Source organism: Erithacus rubecula (genome assembly GCF_903797595.1).
Source record: "Erithacus rubecula genome assembly, chromosome: 3".
Classification (NCBI taxonomy): Eukaryota; Metazoa; Chordata; class Aves; order Passeriformes; family Muscicapidae; genus Erithacus; species Erithacus rubecula.
In genome coordinates, this window is record NC_136689.1 from 41,588,290 (window position 1) to 41,613,752 (window position 25,463).

At 37.4% G+C, this 25,463-nt stretch overlaps 1 protein-coding gene across 1 annotated transcript in view; it reads left to right on the forward strand.

The window, feature by feature from the left end:
- COL6A6 (collagen type VI alpha 6 chain) overlaps positions 1–25,135 on the forward strand; it is a gene marked incomplete at its 3' end in the record, with an annotated part of 40,943 nt that extends 15,808 nt beyond the window's left edge. Inside the window, exons 13-31 of the mRNA XM_079302841.1 lie at positions 281–346; positions 1,414–1,467; positions 2,427–2,462; positions 6,772–6,834; positions 7,572–7,634; positions 8,276–8,338; positions 9,926–9,988; positions 10,418–10,468; positions 11,942–11,977; positions 12,105–12,167; positions 12,494–12,556; positions 14,741–14,776; positions 15,639–15,675; positions 16,354–16,841; positions 18,688–18,778; positions 21,204–21,875; positions 22,673–22,766; positions 22,977–23,248; positions 24,963–25,135. Of these exons, the coding sequence (XP_079158967.1) occupies positions 281–346; positions 1,414–1,467; positions 2,427–2,462; positions 6,772–6,834; positions 7,572–7,634; positions 8,276–8,338; positions 9,926–9,988; positions 10,418–10,468; positions 11,942–11,977; positions 12,105–12,167; positions 12,494–12,556; positions 14,741–14,776; positions 15,639–15,675; positions 16,354–16,841; positions 18,688–18,778; positions 21,204–21,875; positions 22,673–22,766; positions 22,977–23,248; positions 24,963–25,135 (2,484 nt within the window). The remainder of the gene's footprint in view (positions 1–280; positions 347–1,413; positions 1,468–2,426; positions 2,463–6,771; positions 6,835–7,571; positions 7,635–8,275; positions 8,339–9,925; positions 9,989–10,417; positions 10,469–11,941; positions 11,978–12,104; positions 12,168–12,493; positions 12,557–14,740; positions 14,777–15,638; positions 15,676–16,353; positions 16,842–18,687; positions 18,779–21,203; positions 21,876–22,672; positions 22,767–22,976; positions 23,249–24,962) is intronic.
- Between the last annotated feature and the right edge of the window lie 328 nt (positions 25,136–25,463).

Consider the following 25,463-nt stretch of genomic DNA (forward strand, 5'->3'; position numbering starts at 1 on the left):
TCTTAATTAACTGTATCAAATCAACCAGAACAGCTTCACATTTTCAGTTTAATTTGTTGCCCATTAGTAATTTTGGTTTTAATCTCTGTGGAAAAGAACTTCATGGACTTTGCAGAACTTCCTATATAGTGTTCTTACAAGCATCTTCATTTAAAATAGCCTTTTTATTTCTTGCTGTCTGCAATTACAAATCTAATTAATACTATTTCTGTATTCTGCCTCTGTCATCAAAATAATGTGTGTAACTGAAAATGCTGAGCTTTCCATTGATCTTTTTCAGGGAGATCCTGGGGCTAACAATAATATTACTGGTCCTAAGGGTGAAAAGGGAAACCTAGCACCACAGGTAAGCAAGTTGTTCTATTTTGTGGAGAGAGGATTTGCATGATTGCTAACTCCTATTGGCTGTCCAGTGACCAAGGAGGTTTTTGTTTGTTTGCATTTTGCCTTTAGTGTTTGTCTGCAATGCTGAAAGCTTTAGGAAGTGCTTGATACAGAAAAAAAATAAAATTAATAAATGTTTGCAAACACAGTGGAAACATTTTCTTAATAGAGAGCTAAGGGAAAATAAGGATTTAGTATAAATACATTATTCTACCACAAATTTGCATCAATAATGTAAGAGGCTTCTAGTAGTGGATTGTAAGGATACGTTAAAAATCATGCTGGGAAAAACTCACAGAGTATCAACAGGTTGTACTCATTTTGCTATGGAACTGCTATTGCCTCAGGGTGATGGGTGAACTCTATTTTGATCTGTAAATAGAATATAAGAGATGGGATATATGCTTATATAGTGATGTTTGAGTTTTAACAGGCATTTTAGCAAAACTGCAAGGAAAAAAACATGGTTTGCATTGCTACTACAATTTGTTTGGAAAGAATAAGCAAAGCTGAGATGTAGTTGGACAGTAGCATAAAAATAATGGTGAATGAAAGCTTAAGAGGATGGCAAATACGTGAGAAAAATCCACTGATTTAGAAGTCTTTTCTCTCTGAATGAGTAGAATTTATGCATACACGTATGTCTATGTTGTGTGTGCTGAAAGCAGTGGAAAAACTCTGAAAGTTACTTTTTGAAAAACAGTTGGGTTTTGATAACTGTTTGGTAGCAAATCTCATCTTAAGTAGTCCAACTGAAAGGCAGAAGTCAACAAAAATGATTTCACAGCAGCCTTGACTTAGTATGGGTTGTTAGTAATTGGAAATCCAAAGCAGATGTGATCTGTTTGGTTTATAATTTTTGAGTATTAATGATTTGTAGAAAGTAGGAATCAATGCTAGTATGACACAACTGATTGTAATGAAAATACTGAGAAGAAGAAAAAAAGAAGGAATGTATAAAGAAGAATGTGCATGTACAAGAAAAAGGAAAGTGTGTTTAAAGAGCTTAGTCATGACTTTGTTTTGCAGGGAGACCCAGGCCCACGAGGACTCCAAGGACAGCAGGGTGATGCTGGCTTAGATGTAAGAATGACAATCAATATGTGTGGAAATAACTGATAAAAGATACAATGGGGTGCCCAGCAAAAAAAATAATTTTGTCTTCTTCATTTTTATTCCACCCTTCAAACTCCTGTAAGGAGAGGGAAGAAAAATCTTCTAAAGTTTCCAAAGAGAAAATGTTTTGCTTCAAATTTAGTAGCTTATATATATTGCAATATGTTTTCTTTTCTTTAAAATCAGGAATTTGCATTCCTGTTAATTCCAGGTCTGATTTAATTCCAGGTCTGATTAATGTGAAACCACAAAACTTAAACTCAATTTCTTTTTCAATGAGCCTTAAATGCTTCACAATTCCACCTTAGATGAATCTATCCTTTCTTTCTGCCCACAACTACAAGTTTTCTATGTCTGTTCAAGCATATAGGTAAGCTCATTGGCAGCTGAGCTGCTCTTTTTCAGTTCACTGGAGACCGGAAATTGTGAAGACCCTTCTTCTAGTCTGTCAGAATGGTGCCTAATGCCAAAGTCTGGCATGATCATGCCTCAGACAGGCTGCAAAAACATCCTAAAGGCCTCCGGTGATGTGAGGTATTCACTAGAGCTCCTGAGCAGTGTGCAGCAGGAAGTGAAGCAAACCTCTGGGTCACAGGCAGAGAAGAGGGTTTTTGTTCTCTTTATTTTAGCCAAAGGGCAACTGACTGGGAACAAGTTTTCCAGAATGTTGTTGAAATGTCTTCTCTCTGCACTCATTAAGGATCTAAAATATTTTTTCTTTTTGGAAAGGCTAACTTGTCTAAGAATTTCTGTCACATATCCACATTTTTCTCATTTTTTTACCTTAAATCTTTCTGTGAAAGCAATCTCTGCTTTCTTTAAACTGTGTTTGGTTTGATTGTATGTATAATGTGTTTTTTGATGAACTGCTGTATGATGAACTAATCAGTATTCTGGATGTAATCTCTCATGCCACTCCTTCCTAGGGTGCAGCAGGTCGAAGAGGCCCTCCAGGTATAAAGGTGAGTGGCTGACACTGCTGCTACCTATTTATATGCAGCTACATGTCCAGCCTTAGTGTTTTCTCCTCTTAAGGGAAAAATTTCATTGTGAGCCAAGACACAAGTGTTTAACAATCAAAAGCCAGGGCAGCCTTTGAATCTCAAGTGGATGTAGTAGGGACCCTTCTGACTTGAAGGATTTAGATAGAAAGTGAGTTTCCATCAAAATAAAATGATGCTTTTACTATTAGGGCAAGTATGGGAATGTAGCTAGAGAAAAGACTGTCACTAAAGATGACAGGAATGAGTAGTCAGGCTGCAAAGTCTGACAGTTTATTTCGCCTTTGCTGCATGCACACAGATATGTGTGATACACACATGTGGCACAGATAAAATCAGGGCAAGATCTACATGATGCTTTGCTCAAAATAAACAGTGTTAAATGCAGCTCTGAAAACTGGCTCAAACATAAAACATAGTCAAGATCTTGGAAATAATTTCCCAAGTCAATATCTAGAAGAATATAAGATGTACAGAATAGGTCAAATCCCCTAAGTGCTGACTGATCATTCCAGGAATATCAGCTGCTAGAAAAATCTCATGTTGTTAAGAGATGACAAAATCTCAATCACAGTTAGGTGATAGCCCTGGTTTTCCTAGACTTATACCCCACAGAGTCACAATGGAAGAAAACGTTCCTGAGACATATTTAGCAAAGACATCACTGCAATTCTCTTAAATGATGATTCAGATAATATTCTTGGAAAAGAAAACTTGTTTGTTCCAAGGTGTGAATTACAAAATACAGTTATCAAAGCAAATCTAAAAGCAGCTATATTCAAAGGTGGGTTTTAAATTCCAGTCTATTAAATTCTATTCTCAAGTATAGGCTACATGATCATTCTAGAAAACCTTGCTTTAGCACAAATGGCTCACATTTGACCCAGGCTCTCTGCCAAGCTGGTAACACAGGTAAGATGGTATATGCCATGATACAGCATTTCCCACTTTATCTTAGTGCATATAAACCCAAGGAAACATTACCATTTTGTGTACAACATTGTCAGTACTAACAGGGAGGAATAAATCTTGAAGTACTGCTGTGTATCAGAGTCTGGTGAATTGGTAGACTTGTAGCTTCTGAATAATAGTGCCAACCAGCATTTTGAGTAGGCCAAGTGTAAAATGTTAATAAATAATGGCAAAAATAATCATAGTGATGCAATATAGAACATTAATTTCAGTGAAGGAAAAAGACTGTCTTTTATGGCAGTAATATTTCTTCAGCAGCTCAGTGTTTGATTTGTCTGATTTCTGGGCTTCCTGTCCCTCTTCTGTTGAGAGGTTTTGCTATACCTCTATTACTTTTTTCCTCTGCATGGCAGGCAGGTAACACAATTTTTTTTACATTTAGAATGATTCAAATTAGAATTTCACTGGGAAATGTTAATCAGAAGTGAGAGTCCTGCAAGTTCTCTAAATGACAGTCTGGTCACTTCTCAAGTTTTTGCAATACACTTGTATGGCGTGTGCCAAACCCCCTGTCCTTACCTGGTTTCTGAAAGCCCCAGTTTGGATTTCACTTTGAGAATCCAAAATATTCACTGAGGCATCGCATATAGGAATATACTGGATGATTTTGGTACTATCTGCCAGCAGGGAGAAAGCACCATGCTTTGGCTATTGCCAGGATCCGCATAAATTGAAAGAATATGAGCATTTTGCAGTTGTTTCCTATTTCTATCTCAGAAATTCTTTATAGGGTTTATGAAGATATTTTAGATTAAAAATTCTGAAGAATATTCATGAACTCTGCCTCTTGATTATTCCAGTCCCTGCTTGATCACTCAGAAATCCATTCCTTAGGTAATTAGGAAACTTTGTGCTTTTTTTTTTCTTTTCCCTGTTGGATTGCAGCTGAGATCTCATGGATGTTTGCATTATTCTCTCAGGTACCAACAAAAAGGAATAATCCAACTAAACTGTAGTGGTAACAGGACCAAAACTGAAGTCAGTGGAAACAGATCTGTACTATATCTTGGTTGTACTAACAAGCACAAGAACTCTTATGTAATTATAAAATAAGAATGTTCAACTTTTTTTAGTAAATTCACAGAGTACAGAGTTAGTGGAACCTTTTGAACTAATTGAACAATTAGTTGAAATTTTGTTGAGAAATGAGTTGAGATTAGTTGAGACAACACTCTTGATCTCCACAGAAGACCTCCTAGCCAGTGAGGTAAAATGGCAGGGAACAAGAGAAATGAATGAAACTCACAGCAACAGAGAACTTTCAAAATGTTTTCATTCAAGTATACCAGATGATCAGGTTTGACTTTTAAAAACATATAATAAAACATATGTCTGTGTCAGTAAGCATTGAAGGGTAGGTACCAATCAATGATCAAATGTAGGTAATGTAAGTATCATTCATTGAAAAGCAGTAAAAATTGAATTGCGATGAGCATTGCACACTTTTGTCTTCTACATCCCCTGGAGAAGCAATATAGAACACTAAACCCTGCAGTACAACAGTGACATCCATCCTTGGGTGAAACTGTGGGTACTTTGTCCTTCCACTGAGATCTCTTGTGTGGCAGGATGTTACAAAGCTGCCACAGGGGATAGCTGTATCAGCAGAAGTTATGAGAGCTTCACTCTGAAGGTCTCCTGGTGTCCCTGGGCTAGGAAGCAGATCTATTTAGTCTTGATGTTTGAGGCATCCTCAAGGGCTCATCTGTGGACCACAGTATCCTGCTTTGTAATGAAATGGGACATGGCCAGTCCCTCTGGAGGAGGACTGAAAATGGGGTAAAGAACAATCTCTCTTTCAGGTAGATAAGACAGATATTGGTGGTGACATACTCAGAGATGAATAATCAAATTAGAGACAGAGCCAGAATTCACATAAGGACTTGTTTTCGGTTTAGATGTTAATAAATGGCACTGAAATAGCAATGTCATCAACAACGTTAAATTCCCTTGCAGTCAGCATGAGCACACTGCTGTTCACCATACCCTAAAAAAGGCTCCTCCCAGGACTTGCAATTCCAATTGTCTGTGCCTTTCTATGATGAAAGGAGACTAATTTTTTCAAATAGTTGAAACAACATAAGAAGCACAGCTAGCTATTCTTAACAGTCAGAGTTAGTCAGAGGGCAGAAGGAATAGAAGGTATGATGTGGTGTCAGAAAGCTGTTCATCACAGACAACAACAACACTGCAATCTGTGATCTGGAAATAAAGCAAAACAGTGAAGAGAGAAAGGAGATTAACTTAAAGGAAGGCAAGAAAGAGAGGAAAAGGCAAGGGAGAATAAAGGACTACCACTTTCCTGGGTTTTGATTCAAAGTAAATTTAAGTAGCTGAAAACTTTAAATTGGTTTTGGATTTTAGTAGAGTATGCCTAAGAAATGTATAAATTTTTATTATGGTCAAAATTTTTTCTGTGGAAATATATTTCTACTTGATTTTTTTACATCTGGTAATATCATATACCTACTGATGTTCCATTTTACAGTGTTCTTACTCTGGCTATAAATTAATATTCTTTTTTGCTTTTGGCTTTTTTTTCTTGCTGTTTTCTTTTGTTTCATTCATATGATGCAGAACAAAAGTTCAGCCTTTAAAATTCATTTTTCCTGAGAAGATTCTTTCCAGAACCATCTGTTTCCCAAGAATCTTCAGACATATGTTTCTGATTTCTCCAGTGAAAGGGGGTCTGCATGGCCTGTAATGTCTTGATGTTAATAGTCACCATTTTACTCAATTCAGAAGACAGTGAGTATTTCTTATGGTCATCAACTATACTGACTCCTCCTCAGATAGCACCTTTATGGAGATTGGTTTTTTTCAATCAAGGCAGATTTGATTTGCCTTACTGAATAACCAGAGTGAAGGACCCCTGAAAGGGGTCTAATTCTAGTTTGATTGTGAAGTCATTATTCCCCCTCAGAACCATTACCCATGGAAGAGGGGAAAGAGGATCTGCCCTTGTGGCCTGGCTTTGAATTTTGATCTTAGCAGTGGACAAGGACAAGGCACAAATATTGCTGAGACATGGTGTATTCAGCAGAATAAAACTGACCTTTTCTGCTGCAGCTTTTATATTCATCACAACCCCTAGAAAACCAAAGAAAAGCTATTCTTTTGCTTTTTATTTGAGTTTTCTTTAACAGGAATTTGATGTTTGAAAACTGTTTGAGTGCATTGAAAAGCATTCTATCAGCTGATACTCTTAGAGATATAAAATCAATATCTTTTGATGTACAAATAAGAGATACTAATTTGTCTGTGTTTGCTGTTGTTTTCTTGGATTTTGTTCTGGCAGGGTGAGCAAGGAGATCTAGGAGAAACAGGCTACTCAGGAGAAACTGGTCTTCCAGGCCCACAGGTAATAATAGGTCTTCTGAGTTGATTTTATGTTAGTTACAGAGAAAATAAATTGTCAGCCTTGATGTTTGGTTTGTATTTTGGAAAGCTTTGTTAACTTCAACTAATGAATATTATGAGTAAGACTTCCCATTTGAAAATGTTTTCTGTAACCCTGAGGAATAAAAAGTTACATGGGTGCAGCTTCTAATGAAATTAAAAGAGGAATGTGACTAGCAAAAATAAGTACAACACACCTCCAACCTACATGGTATTATCAAGCCGGTATCTTCAAAATGAATTAATCATAAATTTCTAGCAATAAATATATAAAATCTACTGCATTGACAAAACTAATGAGAAAAGCTTTGTGTTCAGAAAAAAATTGCTGGGTGGAGTAATTTTGAATGAATTATCATGGTAGACTTCTTGCAGTAGCTTCTAGTTTAAAGATGCTCTAAAGATGTTTTAACTTTACATTTTAAGATGAAGGCAGCATACCTAGTTTATAGTAGGCTGCTTATGGCTTTGTTGGTATTTTAGATTTAGTATTTTAGTGGGCCTCGGAATCAGGCTGGCAGACAGTGGCCATCTCAGGTGCTTCACACAGGCAAGTCCATAGAACAGCCAAAAGTTTCACCTGTGAAATAAGGCTTCTGAAACAGGCCTTGGGATTCTAGTCATTGCAGCAACATGATTGTCATTGAAAAGCTGTCAGCATTGAACTGACATTTTGTTTCAATGGTTTCTTTAAATCAGGGCCCAAGAGGACCACAAGGGATCAGAGGACCTCCAGGACCACAAGGCGTGTCAGGCCCTCTGGTTAGCATTAAATAATATATTCCAGCTGAATCCATTAGGGCTCTTCATTCTCAGTGTTGATGTTGTTCTTATTAAAAACAAAGCGGAAATTGAGGGCTGTTTGGGGTAATACTTCAGAAAGCTGATTTGCAGTCTCATATGATAAAATAGCAACCTTGAAAATAAATTCAGGTGTGTGAATAGCAAGTGCTAGAGTGTGATGAGGCTGTAACTATTGAGCACTATCTGCTGAACTTCTCACTTTAGTGATGCTGTTGATTTCGGGGATCCTTGCTCTGGAATTACACCATTGTAACTCAGGACTGGAATGTCCTGTGCTGTCAGCCTTGGTCATCTGTTTCAAGAAATGATGCCTGTGCTTACATAACCAATTATGCGTGTACATTAATATTCACTAGGTATCTATGTAGATAGAAAATAACATTTATGTGATACCTGATGACATTTTGAGAATTTTATGGCAGTTATACAGATGACAGGAAATAAGTAGAATGATAGTTTGACCAGTAGCTCTTACTTGTCCTCAAAAGCCCAATATTTTTACTGATTCTGTAGTAATTTCAAGTGGCAATGAATCCTTGAGTGCAGTGAGCCTTTGCTTTTTTCATTATGCACCTTTTAACTAATACTTCTTATTACAGGGTAGTCTGGGGACACCTGGTTCACCTGGTTCTGCTGGAAAACTAGGTGCAAGAGGAGCAAAGGTCAAGATTTTCAAAGTATCTAATCGTAGCAATTTAACTGTGTCTCATTCATTCAAGACTGACCAAAGAAGCGTGGATTAACAAAGAGCTAGTTCCATGTTGTGAAGCACTTGCAGAATGATAAGTTTTTAAGATATTTTTTGCTTGCATGGCAAGACAAGTGATGTGCTGTGGCTAATCTTACATATATCAGAACTATACTAAGACGTTTTTAGTGTTGCCATGACCACTGTTGTAACTGCTCTTGTGGTAATTGTTCTGAATGGGACCTGGCTTCTCACAAAATGGTGCAGAAATAAGGCAGTGCTGACCCTTGAGTTTGTTTTAAGATTCCTAGAATCTGTCCAATCCATTGAAAATACCAGTTAATCATAGAATATCTCATCTTGAAAGTGATCCGTGAGGATCATCAAGTCCAACTCCCTGCTTCTTGCAGTAATACCTAAAACTAAACCAGAAAGACTATCATTCAGATGCTGCTTGAAGTTTGACAGGCTTTGTGCCATGGCCACTTATCTGGGAAGCCTATTCCAGTGACCAACACCAGATCAGTGACTTCACCCTTAGGTGAAGAACTTTTTCCAAATGTCCAATCTGACCTTCTCAGTTCAAAGAAGCATAGCTGCTTATTTTTAGCTTGTTTTTCTAAAGACTCCAAACCAATCCAAGGAACCTTGACTGTTATGATGTCTCTTTTGGAGGAATGCACATGTTGAGAAGAACTGAATAAACATGAAGTTTATTCTCTTTCAAACAGAAAGGCTTGGGCTAAGATTGTTATCCTTACTTCCCTTTCATTTATGTGAGTTGATATGTCAGATTTTATTTAAAAAAAATAACTCAATTTAGGTGCTGTTGTATCTTTGAGTCTAAAAATCACAAATAATACCAGTCAGCTAAGCCTTTCCATCTCCTTGAAGGGTTGTAACCCATAGTGACAGAGAGGTATTAGAAGGTGAAAGGGCTGCCATTAAAAAAATCATTGTGTGAAAACATAAATTAAAACAGTGATGAAGATTGAGAAGATATATGGGAATTTCCATCATGCATTCCGTTTTGTCAGTCTGATTTTGGGCTGTTTAATATTAGGGTCATTGTTAGAAGAATGTTCAGTTAGAAAGTGAAAACAAAAACAGAACTGAAGAAAATAAATCCTGCAAGAGGGCTAAGAGCAGAGCGCAGACAGCCTGCATGAGAAACATGATTTTCTATCAACAGGTGCTTCAGGCCAGTATATGTTGCAGAGTATGTTCTGCTACCATTAATATAACTTTTTCTAAAACCCACTTTTTTTTTTTTTTTTTTTTTTTTTTTACTTGTAATTCTTTATTACAGTGGGAGTTTCATTGAACAACACTTTTTGGGTTTAGCTGCATAAATGCTCAGCATATTCTGATTTGCCAAGTCCTTTCCAGTTTGATCACCAGAAACAGTCCATGAAACATGTAATGGAATGCTTTTACCCAGCATCAAGTAGTCTATCAAATGTATAGGCAAATTTCAGTTTAACAGACAGGTTTGCATTTCAGAAAGAAGAATTCTCCTGAATGAGGCAAACTAATGGCTTTTGTGTTTCAATTATAACAGGGTGAACCTGGTGACCCTGGAGAGAAGGGCTTAGCTGGACCACCTGGACAGAGAGGCATTCCTGTGAGTCTTTCTGCCCTAATTCAGGACCCCTGTAATTCAATACCAATCCATCTGAATCAGTAATGTTCATTCTCTTCTATTTTCTCTATTTGATACAATTAAAATTATTTCACCTTTGGTTCTCAGTTTCCTTACGGACACCAGATTTCTTGTGGGCTAGAGAGAATATCTTTCCCCTCAAATTGTCTAGAAGAGAGAAAGTATGATAAAGGTAGGGCACACAGTGAAAGGAACTATGACTTCTATCCTTGTTTTCCCTCTACACTTTTGCCATCATTTGCTAGATTGTATTTTGATGCCTTGTCCGACTTCATCAGGCTTAACAGCTTGGGCACCTCATTGTAATGGGTCATCTTTATTACAAAATGAAACTGGGTATAAATCTAATCCTCTAAAAAAAGCTAACTCATAGTATATTTAACCTAACAGGGCATGGATGGCAGAGATGCCTATGGTCCTGAAGGAAGCAAAGGAGCAAAGGTATGTGCTTCAAGTCAGAGAGTCTCTCAGTCTCCATTCTACTGTGTTATCAGACATGGCCATCCATATTTGATTAAAAAGAAGTGTAAGACATGCAAAGCGCATTTCTAAGGTTCAGTGAGAGGCTCAGGATTAACACAGTCATTGTGAGACATTCTTCCATAGGATAGTCTTTTGAGGACCACTCCCTCTATCTCTTTCCCTGATGTATGTATATATGTATGTGAAGGATTGTACTTGCAATACATGGTGCTTTCTTCCCACTTCAGTTTGCCTGACTGAACATTGTTATTGGCATGTATTGGTGGGCCAGTCACTATGGGCTCTTTTAATTTTTCTTGTTTCAGAGGAGGGATTCTTTAACTACCAAGGTGGGGGTTATACTCTCCAAACATCCTCACTGTTTTCATGTGAAATATTTTTCCTTTTGCTCCTACAGACGGCAGTAAGATCTGAGTATTACCCTCTGGATTGCTAAGAAATTCTTATAATTCACAGTGCCGAAAAAAAAATGTTATGAAATGCCTTCCTCTCTTAAATTGTATAAGAATTCAGCTAAAATAAAAAGTATACAGAAATATGAGGTAAAAATCATGACACCGGTGGATCAGTCCATGAGCAAAGTGGTCAGGATGTCAGAAACAGCTGTAGTTCTCCTTTCAAAGAGTTTATGGAGTTTTGCAACACTAGTCATTTTTTGTTGCTTGAGAAACAGAAAGGGTCCAGTGAATCTTACTGGTAGGCCCATCTGTTTCACTCTCCCTTTCTGTGCTGTGCTGCAGAAAGCTGCAGAAAATATATTGAAGGCTTTCTAGGAGCCTCTTCAAATACATTAACTCCTTTTTCTTAAATGACTTTTTGGTAAAATGGCTCTTGATACTTCTTATTTTCCAATCTCTTTTCTTACCTTCTTAGCTCTAACAATATTTTTGATGGCAGGGTTTCGTAAGTTACAAATATGTTATATACAAGAGGACAAGGACATATATAGGTGGTGTGAATTCCGATGTTCAGGGAAGATACATTTCACTTCTGATTGGTTTTTGTGAGCGCTTCCATATATCTCATGGGTGAAAAACTAGAAACTGAAGTAACTGAAAGCAGTTGATGAATTGACTTCTAGTTTGGGTGGTATAAAATTTTAAGCTACATTCAAACACTGAGTTCTGAATCTGAATTCACATGCTACATGGAAATTCCTCAGCATGTTATTAGGAGGCCTGAATAAGTTTTGATAAAACACTTACTTGAGATATGGAATGTTCTTGAAAATTCTTAAAATACTCTTTCTTTAGATGTACAAGGTATTAATCTAAAATGATATAATTTGAGACCAGAGTAGCAGCCACTATTGCTCAGATGAGTTGTAAAGCTGAGAATAATTTAGAAATTGTTTTTGTTTAAAGGTATCAAACACTAAGCAGAGCACAAAGTTCTAGATTCTTATAAAGTCTTTGTCCTTTCTTTTGATAGGGAGAATCTGGATTCATAGGGTATCCTGGTCCAGAGGTATGACTAAATGGGCATGTTTGCTTTGTTTTTGTCTTGTTTTATGTTATTCTTATTTGGAAGAGGTTACCTGTGTTTCTGTCTGTCTTCTCCTTTCCAATAAATTCTGGATTTCATTTATTTTCAGGGAGAAGAAGGAGATCAGGGCATTCCAGGAGCTGAAGGATCCAAAGGAATTAGGGGTAGAAGAGTAAGAATGATAAATATGCTAATTCTGTGAGAGGTATAAAAATAAAACCCTTACACCCAAAGTGTTTCTTATCAAAAGCTTAAAATTGGTTACAACTCTGATCTTTTAGAGCCATAATTTGTGCAAGAAGTCTTGAGAAAGTGCAGGTCTAAATCTTCAGAAATGTTAGTTGCTAATAACTCTTAGGAGTGGTAGACTGTCTTTATGAAAATGCAGGATCCAACTCAAAGTATCAATACAAAGTTTTTTGGATTATTTTTTCCCTAATGAAATTTGGTACCAGTGCATGCAATTATAAAGAATAAAACTTGTATTTCTATTTTTAGGGTAATTCTGGCCCACCAGGTTCCTCAGGAGATCCAGGTGACCAAGGGCCATCAGGACCCATGGTAATTTTTTTTTTTAAATGATATTTTCATTTTTTAAAAAATTACCCTTAAATTGCTCTTTAAATTACTATTAGATTAATGGAATATTTTATAGTATTTCACACTGTAAACTATCCTTAATCAGTCTGGCAGCTGCACAGAGTTATATCTTGCCTGTGGATGTGTGTGCACAGGAGCACCTGCTGCTGGAAATGGAACTGCAACAATACAATGGTGGCCAGAATTTCTTCCTCAGTATTTGGTATTGTCTGTAGACTGTGTGCATATGTAATTAAAAGAACATAGAATACTGAAATACAGAACTGGATAGATCTGCTGAAAGTAAATGTATTTTTTTTAAATCTAAAAAGAAAAGTAATTTGAAATCAAACTTGCAGTAACAGGCACTTTTTTGGAACTTAAATTGACTATAACCTGTTAATCCATAATACAAGTAGATGTCTCAATGTACTTTTCTAGTGTCTGTGTTCTGTGTTTTATACAACAAAGTGTTTCGAATCTAGCTCAGGAGGTGAAAGGATTGTGGATATCTATAGGATTTAGGACTAACCCTTCAGGTGGCTAGGAAAATCCCTGTATGTGTCTCTCCTGTGGCATTTCTGAAAATCAGCTCCATAGTGACCAGAAACAATCTCTACTGTTAATGATTTTCTTCTTAAACTTTCTTAAGCTTACTCTTTCAGTTTAAATATGGAACATTATTGGTAACATTATCTTTACCTGTATAACATGGCCACAGGATGTGTGCAACTTAGAAAACATTTTTCCCTTTCTCATTACACTGTGCTGGCTAATGAATATACCTGTCCCAGTTTATTCTATGATGCTGACACAAGAATGGTTAAGAGTGCCAGATGGAACTATATTGCCCTTTCTGCTGCTTGGCCACTCACAAAAATTACAGATAAATCTTCTGAGTTGATGAGCCAGAGCTGTAGGCCTTGCCAGTCCATGGTCCAAGTAGTTTTCAGAGATATTTCAAGTGGGAATCGAGCTTGGGATGTATAGGCTTAGTGGGATTATTGCTGTAGCAGTGCATCAGTGAAATGAAAAAGTGGGAACCCTGTAAGAAGTGGAACAGATAGGAATGCTGAAAGAGGTACAGGTAGTAGTCAGGGCCAGCCAAAACAGGCTTGATTTAGCTATCCTTGGTGATTTGATTATCTGTATGTGTTAAGTCTGCATAGCTCGGTCACCACTACTGAGCTGCTGTAAGTTGCATTCGTTAGGACCCAGGCAATTCATAATTAACTCTTGCTGAACAGTACCAAAGAAGAACATGGACCTGCTGGGAAACATAAAAAAAGCATGGAATGGCAGTGATAGTGCTAGCAGCAAGACAGTAGAGAAGGTGAGGGAGATAACCTTCCATTCCTCCATCTGCCTGAGCTAATTGAAAGGGGAAAGAACTAAAATAACAGCTGTATTTTGGAGGTGAAACGACATATATAATTTTGGTAAGCTGTAGTGTTATGGTAGAGAAAGGGTGAGGAAAAGAAGGAGGATGTGGAGTTCAAATTTTTGTGATGTTTCTCAATGCAGCTCCGTAGGAGTAAAGGAAAATTTTCAGTAGACTTGTACATCTGAAATGCCACATGGTGAATACTCAAGCTCCCCTGAAAATTAGTTCTTTTCCCTATATTTCATTCCTGTTATGAAGATTAAGCAATACTTTTATTTTGAAAAGAAGATGCTGGGAGTGCTGTCATTCTTCCACAGCTCCCAAGGAGAAAGTTGTGGAGTAGGCAAAGGTGTCATGATGCATGTATGGTCTGTAGGATCTTTCAAGGTAGAACTTTGGGGATTGTACTGTGCAAGATGAGAGAGAAAGCTTGTTACACACCAGATGTTGGAAAGTATGTGAAGTGCAAATAACAGAACCACAACACAGAAACTGCTGTTTATAAAGGAACCCAATTCTGAATTATACTGTTCCTCAAGGGCAACAAGTATTGAACATTTAAAAACTATTGAGGATAATGGACTGAGAAATAAATCTGACAAGTAGCCTGCAACTCTGAGCAGGTTCACAGAAATCTGTGCTGGGAACTTCTGTCTCCTCACAAATTCATAAATGATTGCTGGGAAACCCTGTTTTCCTGCATTTTATTTGGACTACAGAGTAATACATAGAAATACATTATCAGGGTCTGATTGTTTGGACCTGTGTTTAATTTGTTTCAGGGTGCCAAGGGGCCAGCGGGCACCATTTTAATGGAAGTAAGTAATCACCTTACAGCTAACTATACTGCATGGAATTATCTGGTTTAGTTTCTGTTGATAATCACTGACAGCAATGAGCACAATTAGTTGTTATAAAATAGTATATTTTCCATGTGAGTGTCAGAGCGTGCAGTGGGTTCTTCCATTCTTCAAGCAACCAACAAATGAGAAACATTTATGCATGTGAATTAACACCATGTCCAAACTTTTATAAACTGTTGGACAATTAATATTCATTGATCTGTTTCTTCACTCATATCAGTTTACACACCAGCTCATGTTAGGATTACTTTTTCCCCTCTTGTAAAGGGAGGCATTTCTTCCACTATAGTTATTTTCACTGTGAATAGAAGTGCAGGATTTCTTCAGAATACTAATCCCATGTATGAGCACTTCTGAGTAAAGACTTCATTAATCCTTGCATGGATGACTCTCTGGGCAGTACTATTGCAGGTATGTTCTCTGTCCAGAAGGAATCCTCCCCTCCTTCATGGACCTCTCTTTTTCTACGTGAGTCACTATTAGAATGCCCATTGTTTATGGAAGTGCCATTGACTAGTGACATCTTAGATCAGTTTATTACACAAAATAAAGATGGCATTCATTCATAAAGAATGGAATTAAATTAAATGTCAACAAAACATGTCTAAAACAATGTGACTAGTTTCTGCAGCAAGGGAACAGAGTCCCTGCACTATCTGTTATAAAAAGAAACTGGACTGTGTGATTCTGGATTTACTGTAATGAAAGTTATTGTAGCAGCTGGGATACAACCTTCAGCTCAAACCAACAGTAAGATTCTCAGTCTGGGGTGATCTGTGATTTGACATTAATTAATTTTTTTATTTTGAACCTACAGCCTTGTGAACTTGTGAATTTTACCCGAAAAAACTGCCGTAAGTGGGGAACATCTTTTACCTCTGATTTCACCTAGAAACTCTTCCTAAGTGGAATAGCCTTCCTTGGAAACCCTATAAACTGGTAGTTTATATCTGGGTTCAGCTTGACTGGCAGTTGTTAATTGTGAGGGGGTTTCAGCAGATGTATGAAGCAGAATTATGCTTTTTGCTCATTTTCCCTATCTATATATTACGAAAATTTTAACAAATATCTCTTACTCATTAAAGATTAAATAAATCTTTGGCGTTGTGCTAGCACCCTTTGGGGAGTTCTCTGAGAAAAGACAGTATTTGTATATCAGTTGTCCTCCAGATTAGGTGTTTTCATTCTCAGATATGTATGCTCAGCAGAACCCAGGACAATTTTAAAAATTCTTATCCAGTAAAATTGCACTGCTTTGAGTATTTCATTGTAAAAGAGGAATGTCATCTTGTGCAGACAGGCTCTGTCAGTTGTCTAAACTTTGAGCTAGGCTCTTAACTGAAAGCTAGTGAATATGTCACTGTTTTAAGTCCAAAATAATTCAATTGCTCTCCCTCTCTTCCTTCCAGCATGCTCATCAGGTAAGCCCGTTTGATCTCTGCACATCCATTCTTTGATAGACTTGAAAAAGAAACTAACAATGTTTGTGTTGTGGAAAGGTTCTCACATAACTTTTCTGCTTCGATATACAGACACATGTCCAGCTTATCCAACTGAAGTTGTTTTTGCCTTGGATATGTCTGATGATGTCACACCAGCTGCATTTGAAAGAATGAGAAACATTGTTATGGTGTTGCTGAAGACCATTAAGATCAGTGAAAGCAATTGCCCAACAGGCGCTCGTGTCTCTGTTGTTTCTTTCAATACCAACATGCACTACCTCATCCGATTCTCTGAGTTCCAAAAAAACAACTTGCTACTACAAGCAGTCCAGAGCATCCCTCTAGAGAGATCCAGTAGGAAAAGAAATATTGGGGCAGCCATGAGATTTGTTGCTAGAAATGTCTTCAAACGTGTTCGTCAAGGCATCCTCACCAGAAAAGTTGCCATATTTTTTGCTAATGGTCCGTCGCAGGATGATGTTGCCATCAACACAGCTGTGCTTGAGTTGAGTGCCTTGGATATCACCCCAGTGGTCATTGCCTTCAGTGAAGTGCCAAATGTCAGACGTGCCTTCTCTGTAAGTAGGCAGCCTATTGAAAACTGAGCCAGTCACCCACTGATGAGTATCTGCTAGGATTTGAGTGAATATTGTTCTCAAACCTAAATTCTATAGGAGCTGTCCAATCCCTTAGTACATTAAAGGTTACTATTTTAACAAAGTAACCGTGGTTCACTTAACCACTGTGATCACCATCTGACCTTTTTCTGAACATGAATTATTAATTATTTGTGCTTTTAGGGCAAATCAGAGAAATTTCCATAAATTTCCATAATGTGTAATTTCACTCATTTGCCTATGCCTTTATACTTCTGAAGTTGTGACATATAGTAACTATTTGACTAACAAATTCTGGCCCTAGTTTCTAGAAAAATTAGTAGAAGGCTTTGAGCACGTTAGTTTTTTTTAAAGAAAATTAGGTTAGCAAAGCCCCTTTTGATATCTTTATTGCCATTTGTACAGGAGATAATTATGAAATTTTGGTTTAAAATACAACTTCATCTAAAAAGATAGTAAACAAAAATAAACAGTCCATTTTACAAGGTACAAAAAGAAAGTAATTATATATCTATTTAAGGTTTCATTATATAGATTACATGTTCTGTCTTTTCAATTTTGTTTTAATATCATCTGTGCTCAGTTTTAAGTTTTTCAAAATAAAATTATTTTCTTTGCTGTTTCCTCAATATTGGCCTTTTAAATTTACTCGTACATGATAAAAAGTGCACAACTTGGAGTCTGACTTCTGATCTAGCAACATCTAAGTCAGTCCTTTATTATCTTTATGATATTTATTCTCATGCAGCCTCATATTTGTTAGTTGACTAATGTATTTTTCTGGCTGAATGATAATGTAGCAGAATAAATTTCTGCTGACATATGTGAAGGAAACTTATGGTTTATTGCCTGGGTTGTTCCACAGGGCCAACAGGAGCGAGAATCAGTATTTTCTTTATTTAGTATAAGCAGATTACAACTCTCAATGCATGATATCTAATAACTTCACATAAATCAGTCTTCAGAGTAGAAAAGTTTAAAAGAACTGCTTATCAGGGGAAAAGGCAAAAAATTCACTGTCCAGCACTCCTCTAAGTTTACAACAATGGCAAGGCAACTAACCTTTCAGATGAATTTCTGCCCTTGCAGTTGAGAGATAGTGTAATCTTTATGATCGTACAAGTCTGCAGCAACAGATATTTACTGGCTTTACTTTGCTTTAGGAGCTTCAGTTTAGAGACCACACACTTAGCGAATTCCTTTGAAGAGTTCTATCTGTAACATGATTTACAGATATGAATCAAAAATTAATTATGTGGTGTATAACACATAAAGCCAAAGTTTAATGCACAGAAGTAATTATTTCTTTGCTTACCATTATAGCTTATTCATAGATGTTTGTTTCCTGTAATACTGTGATATTTTAGAGCCATTTTTATTTATCCTAGTCCACAAGGAGATGCTTTTCCGTTGGATCACAACTGGATGGGGTTGGGTGGTGGTCAGTGAAATTGTGGAATGTTGGAGTATCTTCCAGAGTATCTTCAAGAGTTTCTCAGGCTTTTCTATGGTCAATCTTCTACTGTGTAAGAATATCTTTCTTCAGATGATCTCAGGAAACACACAGGTTGCTCTCATGCTAAAACTTTCTAATGTTAGATTTTCCCTCCAAGAAATCATCTTCATTCTTTGTCCAAGAAAAAGCTGAGATATCCTGCTCTTTTCTCTGTGGAAAAATATCACCCTGTTAAGGAAAGAAAAAAGTGATAATGCTTTCCTGGCAGAAAAAGAAAAAAAAACAAACAAAAGTCTTAATATATTTTGCCTGTCTTCTTAATTTTGCTTTTGTGTCTGCTTTAAAACACAGATTGATGACACAAGAAGATTTCAATTATTTGTTTGGGAAAGACAACAAGATGAAAATTTGGAGGGCATCACATATTGTACACTTTGCTTTGGTAAGATATTTTACAAATTGTGTCTGTTGTATTGGTCTGTCTACCATTTCAATAACAAATTCTATAGCTCTGTTTTTTGCTGTGTAGTGGTGGAGAATTTTTATGGTACACCTTAAACACATCTGCGCTTAAATATAAAAGAAAAATATTAATGAAAAATGCACCGGTCAGAATCATACTGCCATAAATGGTGCTAGAAGGAGTTTGCAGAGACCTTTTAAGAGCTGCATGGTTGGTTGCATGGAGCAACCCAGCCCAGCTCTGCAGCCCATGGGGATGTCTGAGTGTTCCCATTCCAGGATGACTACAAGACAGTGCTATGGCTCTTTCTTATAGTCTCCAACAGAAACTTCACTCCTTTATAGAGGAAACTGTACTCCTTTTCTGTCTCTGATATTCCAGGCAGTTGTACCCTTCTGCTACTGAGTCTTCTTGCCCTCTGTGGCAGATCATTTTGTGGTTAGAGAATACCACTGCTGAGAAGTTAAAATTGTAACTTCCTCTTCAGTGGATGGTAAGAATTAGAATCTCAAAATCACAAAAACTGTTTAATTATTTTCTGTCTCAGCCATGTAAAATGAATTATTGTGTTTAGCATTTCCTTTTTAACTGAAATGCACTGAAAATAACAATATGATTTTGGGAAACCAGGCTCATTTGCTATAAGTTCTATGTTGTAAGAGGGGGAGAAGCAACTAAATAATATGTAAGAATGTTTAACAATGATCTGAATTGAAAAAATAGAGTTTGATTCTGTGTCCTTTCCAATGTTTAGATTTAAATGGAAGAAAGTTTCTCCAGGGGACTGTTGTCTATGGAATTTTACCTTAGTGTCTCTCAGTCAAGAATATTTGCTTTGTCTCTTCCCACATCTGCTCTCCAGACTAAGACATTGATTCTTAGCTGAGGCCTGAGCTCTTTTGGTGCCAGAGATAAGGTCCTTGCTGGGCCTTTCAGCTCCTAGGTTATCTCTTTATGTACCAACAATCTGTGGTAGAGAGGTGTGGGGTAGACATCCTGCCACAACTTCCAAATGGATTAGGTTTTTTCTTTTTTTTTTTTCTATTTTTGTTTGTTTGTTTGTTTGGTTTTGGTTTGGTTTTGTTTGGGGTTTTTTTGTTTGTTTGGAACTTTTTTGGTTGGTTTTTATTTTTTTGGTTGGTTGATTAGGTTTTGTTGGTTGGTTGGTTGGTTGGTTTTTTTAGATCAAAGTTTAGGTAAAGATTTTGTAGTGGGTTGACCCTGTCTGGGTGCCAAACACCCATCAAAGCCTCTCTATCACTCTCCTCCACAGCTGGACAGAGGATAGGAAATACAATGAAGGGTTGATGAGTTGAGGTAAGGACAGAGAGAGATCAGTCATTAAATACTGCCATGGGAAAAAAAACTCGAATTAGAAATATTAATTGAATTTGTTAGTAACCAAATCAGAGCAGGATAACAAAAAGTAAAATTAAACCTTAAAAACACCTTCCCCCCACCACTCCCTTCTTCTCAGCTCTATTGTCTTCCTACCAGCAGCATATGGAGATGGGGAATGGGGGTTGTGGTCACATTGTTTCTGCCGCTGCTCAGGAAGAGCATGGGATCCCTCCCTTGGTAGATAGCTCTTCATGGACTTCTCCAGCAGGAGTCCAACCCATGAATAACAATTCTCTGCAAACTGGTGCAATTTAAGTTCATCCCATGGGCAGCAGTCCTCTCCAAACTGCTGCAACCTGGGTAACTCTTCCCTGGTGTGCAGTCCTTCATGCACAGGGTCACAAGTCTTGCCAGAAAACCTGCTCCAGCCTGGGCTCCTCTCTCCATGGTGATGCAGGTCCCTGCCAGGAGCCTGCTCCAGCATGCACCTCCCACAGGTTCACAGCCTCCTCTCAGGTGACCACCTGCTCTAGCATGGGCTTCATCCACAAGCTGCAAGTGGATCACCAAGGATGACCAAGGATCACCATGGATCTCCAAGGGCTGCAGGGCCATAGCTGCCTCTCCATGATCTTCACCATGGGCTGCAGGGGAATCTCTGCTCCAGTACTTAGAGCACCTCCTCTCCTCCTTCCTCAGTTATGTGCATAGTGGTTTCTCTCGCGTATTATCCCTCTGCTTTTCTCTGACCACAGCTAAATCTGCACAATAACTTTTTTTCTTTTTCTTCTTAAATATGTTAGCACAGAGTCATGTCCACCATTTCTAAATGGCTTGGCCAGTGGCATGTCTCTCTTGGAGCTAGCTGGCATTGGCTCTGCTGGACATGGAGGAAACTTCCATCAGTTTTTTACAGAAGCCACGTGTCTCTGTAGTGCCCCCACTACCAAAACCTGGCCATACAAACCTAATGCAGATCTACAGGAGTTTGTGACATTTTTTTAAATCATTGCTTTTGTTGTATTGTTAAACAGTTCACTGCCTATTGGCTCTTCCTCTCTAGATAAATGCAACCCAAGAACCAACTGTGAGGTGCCTTTCTCTCCCCTGGTTCAGATGGATATGGATATAGCTTATATCATGGAGAGCTCTCGCAGCATTAGCAGTGAAGAGTTTCAGAGAGCCAAAGACTTTGTGAGCAACATGTTGGATCAGTTTGTCATTTCCTCACAGCCAAATGAATCATATGGAGGCATCAGAGTGGCGCTGGTGCAGCAGGCTCCCAGGGGCTTCCTGCCTGACAGAAACCAGACACCCGTGGCCTTGGAGTTTGATCTAGTTACATACAGCAATAAAGACTTGATGAAGAAACACATCCAAGAATCTGTTCATCAGCTAGAAGGGCCATCAGCCATTGCTTCTGCTCTACAGTGGACAGTTGAAAATGTGTTCTTTAAAGCTCCCAGACAAAGAAAACACAGGGTCATATTTACAATAGTTGGAAGCAAAACAAGCTCGTGGGACAGAGAAAGGCTGAGAGAGATTTCACTCGGAGCCAAGTGCCAAGGATTCACCTTGTTCACTCTCGCACTTGGCAGTGATGTGAGTGACAATGAGCTGATGGAGCTGTCCAGCTCCCCCACAGACCAGCACTCGCTGACCCTGGGCAGGGTTTCTGCACCAGAGATGGTGTATGCTCAGAGGTTTAACCGGGCATTCCTAAATCTTCTACAACGTAAGTAACACCCAGTTGCATTTGCTTCGGTTATGGAAAGAAAAACAAAATGCTGTGTAGAAAAAGGTAGCCAGTATATATGTGCTATCGTTCAGTTCCTGGTCATAACTTTGCGGTTAATCTTTCAGGATTAGTTTAGCTCAGATGCTGGACATCAATTAAAGTGCTAGTCATGACAGAACAGCATTGTATTCTAAAGTAGTCTTTTTACCTTAAGTTTTTATTTAATGTGTGGTTTAGTGTACTCCACTTTCACTAAAAACAGACCATTCTTCAGCTAAGAGAACACTGTCATATTCCTGATTTAGGCCCACATTTCTCCTCAGACCATTGGCAAGTCCAGATGTACTGAGCTGTTTATGCCTATTCAGACTTTGGAGCAGGTACAAGATAAATATTTTGCACTTTTGACCTTAACCTCTCTGCAAAGCAGAGAGGTCTAGCCAGTCATAGATGCTTTGATATGGAAACAAGAGACAATCAAAAAGGAATTTGCAACTTATTTAAAATCCTCATCAGAAGCATATGCTTTGATATGCCAAAGTTTCTATAGAAAAATTGATAGTGTATTAAAGAGCAAGACAAAAGTATAAAAGATTGGTTCAGGAGTCATTCTCATCTATCTAATCTCTATAATAATTTCCATTTTTCTGGGCATAGTTTCAGTCACTCTGGGCATTGTGTGTTACTTATTGAAAGATGGAAACTCCAGTTCACAAAACCAGCCATGTAGTGTTTTTTATTAACTGGGGTTTTGAGGACTTTAAAACTCATCCTATACCTGTGCTTTCTCACAGAAGAAATGAACAGTTATCCTTCACCTGGACTTCAAGAAGAGTGTGAAAACTTAGACCGGGGAGACATACAACAGGAAGCATCCATGACTGAAAGGTTGGAAATTGCCTATTTAACGTTTTTAAGTGCATACCTCTGAATGTAAGCTTTATCCCTTTGGGTTAGTTGTTACATTCAAAGTAGTTATAACATTAATGGGATTGGGATCAAAAGATTTTTTTCATGTTTTTCAGAAGGAATGAAGCAGATGCATTTTCTGAGGTCATATTAGTACTTAAGTATTTTTTCCCTCCCTCTTCTTGGAAGGATACCTTTTCCTGAAATGGCTGAAAGGAGCTCCCATCAAATTTTAGAAGACATGGGAAAAAATGGAAGTAGAGTCATGAATAGTATGAAAGAGAAGGCCAAAGAACCTGTATACACAATGCCAGAAATGAGAGATTATTATGAGGAGAATGATTATTTCACAGACGAAAATGCTAAAAGGAAAAAGCCTCAAGAGTGTGGAAAAGCTCAGGAGAAGAACAAGAAAAACTTAGAGACAACAGCAGAAACTAGAGGTGCCTGTAATGATTATGGTATGATTCTAGAATATGAAAATCTTTTTTAATTCAGTAAAAAAGACTAAACTGTGAAAGGTTAAATTAATTTTTTTTACCAGATGAAGAATTTCCAATTACATTTCTCTAAAGCTTTTAGTCACCATGTTAGTATTCAGTCCAAACCTATATAGTAAAGGCTAAACTACAGATGTCATTATAACTTCACTTTTGATTTATAACTATTTGTAATAATATCATATGAAGTTCTAATCCCTCTTACTAAAATATTTGATCATTTTAAAATCCCCAAGTTGCACTCTAATTAGTGAGTTACTCCTGCTGCTAATTTAGCTGAACATGGAAGAACTAAATATATCTGCTACAGTCTGTTCCTGTAGAAGAACAGGAAGAAGAGGAACAATCAGCAGGGGCATCAGAAGATATGTTCTTCATGTTTTTAAGTGCTTCCTAATGATACATTTTCATTGCCAATTTGCCATTAGATATAGGTATGGAAAGCTGATTGTGAGATTATTTGTCACTGACATTCTTGTAACGCTACTGAGTGCTTTTATTGTATAAACTACAGTTAGAGAGAATTAATGTGAAAATAAATGAAATAGTGTCTGCATAGTTTTGGGTGTGGTAGCTCATTTCTATAGCTGTTATCCCTTTGTTTTTCATGCCACTCCACTCAAGAATGGTTCTGGAAATGTCTGGTAGCCTCATTCAGGATGAGAGAGGATCAGTAACAGGGAGATATGTTACTGTTTATACTTGATAAATAAAATAAAATATTTCCTTTGAGGAAGTAGTTATGGTCACTGCACTTAAGTGAGGAATTACCTACACCACTTATGAGAGGTCTATGAACTGCCTTCTGCAATCCTGTGCTGTAATTAGTGACCCAACAATTTACTTCTAAAAACGCGAAGCCCAGTTCCAGAACTTGCCTTCTGAGAGATGTCCTTTTGCTTATCTCTTGGTTGAGGTTTTTGCTTTTCAGTTGATTAGCAGAAGGTTATGTAATTTACATCTTTAAGTTGTATCATTATATTTTTTTATTTCTGAGTTCCTCCTCTTTAATGTTGTACTGTCACCAAAGTCTGGAGCTGCCTTTCTGTCTTCTTTTGAGTAACTCTGAATTTACATTGGTGAAGGATGATTAGATCTGTTCTTACCAAGTACCAGATTGCTACTAAGTATGCTTCTCTCACCTACTTTGCTAATTTATGCAATTTAAATCTGCAATACTCTTGGATTTGGCTAAGAGACTAGTATGGATAGTTTAACAACCTATGTATATTAATTTATGAAATTTTATTGATGGATACCAGTATAAGAAGTTGGAATGAAGAAGAGAGGAATTATTAAAAAGTCTTTTATTCTAGTCCCTATGGACCAAGTATAGTTATTTTACAATCATTTTAATAAAAATTTCATGCTAGAAAACTGAAGAAATTTTAGCAGTCCTTCTGTTTATGGTGATGGAAATCTACTCTGTTTATGGCAATGGAAATCTACTTGTTTCAGACATTCTTTCTGGGTAAAGCAATCACAAAAAGAGTGTTTTCACACTGGCACTGTGTATTTATAGATGATTCAATTAGTGAATCTGTGTAAAACCTTGAACACTGGCTACTCCTTTTGTCTGACAGTTTGCACTGAATGTTATTTTCCCCTGAATTTACAATGCTGATAAGGATGGATTTTTCTTTCATTAAATCTGTCTCTTATTTCCCTTTTCCAGATGCATGTGACCTTGTTCAAGATAGTGGAGAATGTCAGAATTACATTTTGAAGTGGTACTACGACAAAGAGCAGAAAATGTGTGGTCAGTTCTGGTATGGGGGCTGTGGAGGCAATAAAAATAGGTTTGAAACTCAAGAAGAATGTGGATTCTTGTGTATAGGGTCCTCCTAGTGCAGAGACACTCAAATGACTTTAACTCTTCAGTTAGACTATCAGAAGGAAGCTTTACAAACCTACTCGGCTCTTATATTTCATCTGAAATAAATACTTGATTATAAAGTTATTATCTGGTAATGTAATTGTGAAAATAAAATTTAGGTTATTTCTCCATTGATCTAACATGTTGAGTATTGAGAAACTTGTTATCCAACGGTGCCTTGTTTAAGAGGCATGAAATATTGAAACTTGACTTTCTTCCATAAATACCAAAATGTGTACTTTCTGAATATACTGCATAAAACAAAGCAGTGCCTCAGAGATTCACATGAAATAATATCAG